The 8,537-nt window shown below is 49.7% G+C and overlaps 1 protein-coding gene and 1 long non-coding RNA gene across 4 annotated transcripts in view; one reads left to right on the top strand and one right to left on the bottom strand.

Moving 5' to 3' along the window:
• Positions 1-1,113: 1,113 nt before the first annotated feature.
• Positions 1,114-4,832, bottom strand: LOC121353404. Its single transcript, XR_005955110.1, has 3 exons — positions 4,696-4,832; positions 1,424-2,097; positions 1,114-1,331 (listed from the first exon to the last, which is right to left on the bottom strand). It is a non-coding gene; the product is annotated as an uncharacterized LOC121353404 (long non-coding RNA).
• The window catches only part of FAM120A (family with sequence similarity 120A), a 50,376-nt gene continuing 46,009 nt past the window's right edge, over positions 4,171-8,537 (top strand). For all 3 annotated transcript variants that reach the window (XM_041467220.1, XM_041467221.1, XM_041467219.1), the window contains exon 1: positions 4,171-5,170. In XM_041467220.1, the coding sequence (XP_041323154.1) occupies positions 4,697-5,170 (474 nt within the window). In that variant the 5' untranslated portion in view covers positions 4,171-4,696. The remainder of the gene's footprint in view (positions 5,171-8,537) is intronic.

Below are 8,537 nucleotides of genomic sequence, written 5' to 3'. Positions count from 1 at the left end.
ATGTTTTTAAAGTGTTAGGAGTGTAAATACCTGCTCTTCTGAAATGGCCACAGCAGATGTATTTTAGCTCAGATGTGCTCTTGCGATACCACTGGCAAGTGCATCTTATCTGTTATAATATCAACCTGTAGCATTCTATTAGTATGTTTTTGTATTATTATTGATGGCAAAAATTGCAGTAGAATGGGCTTTATATACTGGCTTTTTGTATGTCTCACACAACTGCACACTACTGTTCACACAGGAACAGCACACTACTGTTCCAGGTTTTTGAAGCAGTGCTACTGCTCCCCACCAGCTCCCACTGCCTGCTCCATAATGCCCTTATTATTATGCTTTTTCTCTTGAAAATTCAAGTTTAGAACTTAAAATTTTCATACTTTTGTTTCTTAAAACTAATCAAAGGCAGTGCATGGCCCTGATGTAATCTGTGTAGTGTGTGCTGTGGCTGAGCATCCACTGCTGTGAAAGCACTGCTTGTTCTCTGAAAGGAGGAATTCTTTCAGCCAGCGTCATTGCCCCCTCCTCCTCCAGCCTGCTTCTCCCAGGCGCTCAGAGGACTCACTGCCAGTCATTTTCTTGCCCTAAAAGTTTGCCTGGAGCAACACCACCATTTACCCCACATATGCCCAGGGCCAAACTCCTCAAGGGTTGGCCTCTACGGACAATCAGAAATTTTGAGTTTGAGCATAGAAGTGGCTCTAGTAAAGTATGCTACCTACCTTTTAAGTCATCTTTTCTTTGGATTGGTGGTCCCTAGAGAGCTGATGCAGATACCAGTAAGTGTTTTAAATCACTCAGTGATGTGCCTTCTACATGCACATCTTTGTCCTAAGAGAAAAATGTTCTGTCTGAAGTATCATAGATATTTGAAAAAAGTTATTGTATGCTTAAGCAAGATGGTGTTTGTTGATATTTTGTGGAGATATCTGAACATGAAAAACCTCCTTCTAGAAATGTTGTGTGATGGTGTATAGTTCAATTGCAGCAATGTAAGAGACAAGAAAGGGATGTCGCACGTGGTAGCAAATATGATTATACAAAATCAGAGCAAGATCGCAACAAGTGACAAATTTTATCCCCAATACTCTTTTAAACCTGAACATTTTTTCTTCAATTTCTTTTATTTTTGTAACTTTTTTCAACTAAGTGACATGCATGCCTAGAACTGTGAGTGCTGAAGTAGCAATACAGAAAAGCACCTGCCCACAAGGTGGGCAGAGCCTACAGCCACTTGTAGACCTGGCAGTGAGGGGAAGGCTGGGAGCTCTTCTACAGCAGCAAGAATAGGTGAGTTCTGGAGCAGCAGGTCCACAGCAAGATGCACCAGGCTGAGAAAAGAGAAGAAATATTAAGGGAAATTACACTGAACAAGTGTTTCTCATGGATAACGTAAGTATCTATTCCTCCCAGGCAGACGTACCTTTCAGGTCCTAGTGGCTAGTCTGTTCCACAGTCTGTGTCCATGTTCATCTTGCTGTGGGACTGACTTTCCTTAACAGAGGAACCAAGACTAAACTGATAACATTCATCTCTGTTCTTGCTCTGACACGGTTATTCGTTAGCTCTTCCTCATGACTGTTCAGTTCCTTCCTTTGAGGGAGCCACTCCTAATTTGCCTCTGTTCAGGTCGGATAATGAGTCATTGACTTTAATACCAACTGCTATTAACCCTTCCTTTACACAATCAACATCTGGGAACTGTGGAACACATTGTATCTCAGTGCTGACGTAGAAGATGGATTAATCTTGCAGGCTTTCTGCTGTTGGTTGATGAAAAAACACACTGTTTGCCTCATGTCTTTGACTAATTGCTCTTTAAGTCTAGCTTAATCTACCTGCTTTCCAGAGTAATTTTGTTTTCCATAAATTTAACTTATTTTCCATTGTCTTCTTGTCTGGCCAAACTTTTAGTCTATATTAGATAGTTCTGGAAGCACCTTGTTTCCCCTTATGCTTTTCCTCTTTCTTCTCATTGGGGAGGGAGGGTTGTGGCTGGGCATGAGCTGGCAGTGCTCAGTTCTGCTGCGCCTCCCTGACTCCAAGGATGCCAACAACCAGGCTCCTGGTGGCACATGCTCTGGACTAGCTTCCTTCCTAAACAACAAAACAGAAAAAAAAACACAAGCAAATTTATCATCTTTTATTTATAGATCATTTGCCATTCCTAAGACTATTGAACTTAAAGACCCTGTAAGATAATTAACGGCAAGAAGTTAATTCTTCTTGACTCAGTTATTGCACACAAGGCTACTCAGAGAATGTCTTGTTTGTGATCAAGCTTTGCACTGCTGGAGCACTGGATACATGCAGGGCTGCTTGAAAGTCTGATTTTTAGGCATCTCATGCATGGCAGTAGTTGTTATTTTGACCAAATTTTGGTGATTTTTAGGATATTTGAAATTCTGAGGTTCTTTCTCCTTGATCCCCTTTCCTTCTATTAGCACTATTGGCCTGCTACCGTATTTTGTGTGTTCCTCAAAGCTCCTTCCAAACTGTTTTATTAGTCCAATGTTACTATAACATATCTATTCTTATAGGGTAATCTAAGGATTCTAAGGAGAAAGTAGTTCAGAAAGAGATCAGAATATTTACTTAGGAAACCACACTCTCAGATTACTGCAAAAACAGATTTCTGAGAAGTAACATGCACTTGTCATTGATTACTTCCATAGCTTTTCCAGGATTCTTTATCATCCTGATGCTGCACCAGTTGGGCTCAGACACACACCCATGGCACTCACTGCCTGGGAGTGAGCCGGCCCACTCCTGCTGCAACAGCTATTCCCTGCTGGGAATATTTACTGTGGGTGTCAATCCAGCCTGACTGAAATCTCATTACCAATATGCTTTTCCTCATTAATAAAATATTAATGTGAATACACAGCATCAGCAGCTTGACACTTCCTGTAGTTTTCCAACACCTAAACAGCAGAGAACTGCTCAGGTGCTGTGGTATTATTGCAATGATAAACTTGTAGGCAACCTCTGGAGCTTGGGCACCTTGGCCTTTTAAAAAATAATTTCTTCTGGTAAAACCGAAGACAGTTAATTCCTCACTGCCTGTGCAGTGAAGAGCAGGTTTCTTGCAGTAGTTGATACTAATGCTCATTTATGGGTTTCTTCCTGGTAGTTGATACTTATGCTCATTTACCAGTTATGGCAACAGTTTGGCTGCCCTGTGGATGGCAGATCTCAAGATGCAAGCAGTTGCCACTTCAAGCATGTCTAAGATGAAAAGGCTGCCAAAATCGTTGAGGGAGGGTATTGTGTATCCCTGTGCTTCACTGGTGCGGCCTCACCTCAAGTCTTGTGTGCTGTTTCAGGTGCCACGACACAAGAAAGATCTTAAGCAATTAGAGAATGTCCAAAGGAAGTCTATAAAGATGGTGAAGGGAGGGGCCCTACGAAGAGTGACTGAGGGCACTTGGTTTGCTCAGCTGGAGAAGGGAAGATTGAGGTCAGACCTCACCAGGGGCTGCAGCTCCAATCTCTGCTGCCCGGGACAGGGACAGCACCCAGGGAACGGCTGGAGCTGGGCCAGGGGAGGCTTAGGGTGGATATCAGGGAAAGGTTCTTCCCCCAGAGGGTGCTGGGGCACTGAGCAGACTCCCAGGGTTTGGTCATGTCCCCAAGGCTGCCAGAGCTCCAGGAGCATTTGGAGAACACTCTCAGGGATACCCGGGGTGGGATTGTTGGGGTGTCCTGTGCAGGGCTGGGAGTTGGACTCGATGATCCTTTCAGGTCCCTTCCAGCTCGGGGTATTCTACGCTCTGGAAGCTTTACCAGGAGTAGCAAACGCTCAGCCAGCAGAGGCCAGGCCAGCCGGTCACCTTTACCGGAGGCGCCCGGCCAGGTCGGGCGCGGCACCAGGCCGGGAGTCCCACGGCTCCCCGGCCGGAACCGAACCGCTGTGGGACCACTTCTGCTGCCCTGTCACGGCCGAACACCCCCGAGCAACAGGTGCCCAGGGCGCCGCTTTGCCGAGCGGGGCCCGCAACAGCGGCCGCAGGGCTGATGGAGCGTCGCTGGACGGCAGAGCGGGACCAGGCCCGGAGCAGGCCGAGCCGGGACACCCCTGCCCTGGTCCCCCCCCCCCCCCCCCGCCCCCGCCCCCCCCCCCTCCCCCGCCACTCGCTTCCGCTGCGCTCCCGCGCATGCCCGGGTTATGCAACGGCCGCGGCGGGCGGGCCGGGCCGGGCCAGAGCCGCAGGGAAGGGCAGGGCAGGGGGCCGTGAGGGGCTCCGGGCTCCGAGCACGGGCGGCGCCGAGGGCGCTCCGCTCTCCCCGCGCTCCCGCCGCGGCCCCGCGCGGTGTGTGAGTGGCAGCGGCGCCGCCGCCAAGTCCCGCCCGTTCCGCTCTCGCTGCCGCAGGCGGCGGCGGCGGCGGGTTGGCTTCCTGCGCGCCCGGCCGCTCCCCCGCCCCCCGGCAGTCGGAGCCGCAGCCGCCCGGATCCCCGAGCCATGGCTCTGTGAGCGCAGCACATGGCGGCCGCGGCAGCCATGAGCCCCCCACTAATCCATACAACTCCCCCCTGATCAGCCACCGACGGCAGCCAGCGCTCCCACCCGGCTCCGCCGCTCCCCCCGCCCGCCCGCCGCCGCCGCGCCGCCCGGCCCGAGCCCAGACCCCGCTGCTGCCGCCGCCGCCGGGCCCCCGCTCGCCCGCTCGCCGCCGCCGCCGCCCGGTCCTCACCATGGGAGTGCAGGGATTCCAGGACTACATCGAGAAGCACTGCCCCAGCGCCGTGGTGCCCGTCGAGCTGCAGAAGCTGGCGCGGGGCAGCCTCGTGGGTGGGGGCCGCCAGCGGCCCCCCCAGACCCCGCTGCGCCTCCTCATTGACGCCGACAACTGCCTGCACCGGCTCTACGGCGGCTTCTACACGGACTGGGTGAGCGGCGGGCAGTGGAACCACATGCTGGGCTACCTGGCGGCCCTGGCCAAGGCCTGCTTCAACGGGAACATCGAGCTCTTCGTCTTCTTCAACGGAGCCCTGGAGAAGGCCCGGCTGCACGAGTGGGTGAAGCGCCAGGGCAACGAGCGCCAGACGGCGCAGCAGATCGTCAGCCACGTCCAGAACAAGGGCACCCCGCCGCCCAAGGTCTGGTTCCTGCCGCCCGTCTGCATGGCGCACTGCATCCGCCTGGCCCTCATCCGCTTCCACATCAAGGTGAGGAGGAGCCCGGGGTCCCCCCCGCCCGGGGGTCCCGGCGCCCCCTCCCCGCCGCTCCCTCCCGGCTCCAAGATGGCAGCGGGGGCTGCCCGCGGGGGGAGGGAGGGCACCCTCAGCCGCTCCCCTCAGCGCCTCAAAATGTCGCCCAGACCCGCGGGGGCGGCACAACTTTCGGCGGCCTCAATCCCCGGGGGATTTTGGCTTATTTACGTGGCGTTGCTCGCCGCCCCGCCAAGGCCGGAGGCCGGGAGGCCTTGGCGGGGCGACTGGCAGCGCTCATGGCCCGGCCCGGCAGCAGGGCGGCTTCTGCCTCCATGTTCTTTCGCTCCGTTGACTCAAAATGTCCCTTCTTGCCTTGTGGGCTGTGGTACCGCAGGGGAGAGCGGGTGGGCGAAAAGCATCTCTGTAATTAATTACTGAGGGGAGAAAAAAAAAATTAATCAGTTTAGTTCTCGCGCAGGATGGATCTGCAACAAGTTCCCGGCTGAGGCGAGGTGTTTTAAACTTGGGCTGAAGGGGAAATGGTTCGCTGCAAAAAACACAGGGGTGCCACTTCTGGCTTTATGGAGGTTTTCGCGTTTGCTCAGTGTTTTCTCAGTATCAACAAGCTTTTAAAACCAGTTGTAGACTAACTGGCTCCTTACTCCATAACAGCAACACTTCTAGTTTGTGCAATCAGCAGTGCCAAGCTGACAGTCCTTCTTTTAAGCTCCTTATTTTAAGGGGCAACCTCAGTTTTCCAGCCCCACAAACAGCCCTTCATGTCGGAGCTGGGCTCCATGGCCATCTTGCCCTCGAAGGCTACGATTTCAAAGGTTGCAGGATATGACCACGTCGCATCTCTCCACATGGCGTTCCTGATTTACGATGGTTTCTGTTCAGCTGAGTGATTGTGTATATTGAAACACAAGACGCTGGAAAAGCAAGCCTAGGGATGAAGCTGCAGTTTTAGGAGTTGCCTGCTCACCTTCCTGCTGGGGAGGGAAGAGCAGCAGGAGGGAAACACATAGTCATGCTTTGTTTTCTTAAATTACTTTTGTGTGTAGAAAAATATTATGTAACTTTTGGAATTGCTCGATCACTAGCAGCACCTTAACGTTAATGTTATTTGGCCTTTCAGCAGATTAGAAACATTCTGGCTCGGCTGCAGCCCTGGAGTACAGAGGTCTCTCTCCAAGGAGCTCACCCCACAGGTGGCTTTGGGTGAAGTTTCTCCTAGTTCTGCCAACAGGGCAGGAATCATGTTGCTCCCTTGTAGTGCCCCGCTCACTGGGCCAGGCCCATCCGTGGAGGAGCACCGAGCTGGAGCACAGCCATCCTGAGTTCACTCCACTCAGCAGTGGAGGTCCCACCCACCCTGTGGTGGCCCCGGCCGTGGTGGGGATTGGGTCACCAGGCTGGGGCCACTGGTCCCGGCAAAGCGTGTGTGGAACAAACTGGAAGTGGAGGCGAAGCTTGTTCTTGCAGGGTACGTGCAGCTCTGCCGAACGTGATGCCTTGGGCTTGGCCTTGGTTAAAGTGAGGAGGTTATGGCCGCATGTGCTGCAGTCACTTTTCCTGGTCATCGTAGAAGCCAAATAGTGTTATGTTTTTTGGATGGTGGAAATTTGCACGATAAGTAAAACATCCTATCATTTGAACTTTGGGGGACCTTTTGTAGCTAGAAAATACTTCTGTTCTTTCAGCGAAAAGTTTTAGGGCCCATGCAGTATCTTGACTTGTTTGTGGGTGCATTATAAGTCTTCCTCATTTGTTATTGAGACATAGAGATCATTAGTAAAAACAATGAATGGGGTAAAATAAGGATTTTTTTTTTCTTTTAATGTGTTAAAGCAGAGACTTGGTTTAATGCAACATAGAAATCCATAGTATTCAACAGGAAGCCAGCTGTTTTGATATCAGTGGGAATTTAGTGCTTGCAGTAGTTTTGTGGTATGTTGAAGTGGCTGTTAGTTTGTTAAGCATTTTCTGTTCCAGACCTGACTCAGGTCTGGAACAGAAATTACATCTGAACCGAGTTGCTGCATTTAACAATGGTATTACCCTGTAGCATTTTGTTTACTTTCCAGTCCAGCTGCTTTTCTCTCCTTTATGGTTTCTTGGTGACAGGCCTTATTCCTAATCTCTGTAAGCAGTTACAGGAGTGTGATCACACTCATACAGCGTCCCTTTTCTGCCATTAAAAAAATATCCCAAACTTGCAAAATATCAGTAAATACAATGTCCCTCCAGTTTGATGGAGAAGGTTTATGAGGTGTATATTTATTTGTCTGTGTTGGGTTAGCCCTGGGAGTTGGCAGCTTATTACCAGATACTGAGGGGTGAGAGGGGAGAGGTTGTTGCTGTCCTCACCACTCAGCCACCACCATGCATGTCCCAACTGCGCTGGTTCTCTGCATTGCTCAGCTGTCCTGGGGATGGGAAGGATATCAGCAGTTTCTGTCTGATGCCTCAATTTTTTCAGTTGTCAAGAAACTGCTGATAAATCTAGTTGTAATGGATTAATTTTCAGGTTAGGAAGGATGTTTCATGGTTATAGTGGTCACATGCATAATACACATCAAAGATATTGCTGAGCTTAAAGCACTTTCCTTCTCTGCTGTTCTTCTCTTACATGATTCATTATATTTCTAAATCTGCTTTATTACATGTATCTGTTTTTCTCTAAATCTTCCTTCAGTTTTATTCTCACTCTCACTCTGGTGTAGCCCTCTTGATGGGCACAGGGCAAATGCGTCTTGAAAGTGTGCTTTTTATTTACATGTATAGGTGATTTTAAAAATCTAAATATGCATAAAACAATTGTTAAATTGTAGTGTTTTCTCACTTTGTTTTGAGAAGTTGGGTTTGAGAATACTGATTGACTTTAAATATGAATGCTCCTTCATATTTTTAGGAGCATTTGAGTCTGGAGTAAGTTTCTATGTGAAGCTAGGAACTGGCCATGAATTTAATCCATTTTGGTAATTAGAGAGGAGAAAAAGTAATGTCTTCTATCCAGAACAGTTATAAATCACTCACAGATGTTTTCAGCAGGATGTAAAAATAACAGGTTCCTCCAGGTTATAACAAGTCTCCTGCGGGTTCTTAGTTTCATTGTGACCTGGTGTTTTTCAGTTTGGGGAGAATAATTATTAAAAGAAACTTCTATGCTAAGTAGGTTTGCTAAAATTTAAATATTTAGGCAGTGGCGTTCTTAACAGCTCTAATACTTGGGGGGACTGTTTTGTTCTCAGTACCTAATGGTGCTCATGTGTATTTACTCAGGCAGGGTTCTCTCTGAGCCAGCACCATTAATGTTTACACAAGATTCAGACTTGAAAATGATTCCAAATTCCTGGCTGTGATTTCCACTACATCCCTC

The sequence above is a fragment of the Pyrgilauda ruficollis genome, unplaced genomic scaffold (genome assembly GCF_017590135.1).
Source record: "Pyrgilauda ruficollis isolate IOZ18807 unplaced genomic scaffold, ASM1759013v1 scaffold203, whole genome shotgun sequence".
NCBI classification, from domain to species: domain Eukaryota; kingdom Metazoa; phylum Chordata; class Aves; order Passeriformes; family Passeridae; genus Pyrgilauda; species Pyrgilauda ruficollis.
Note: the sequence above shows the minus strand (reverse complement) of the source record. Positions and strands in the feature narration are given on the sequence as shown.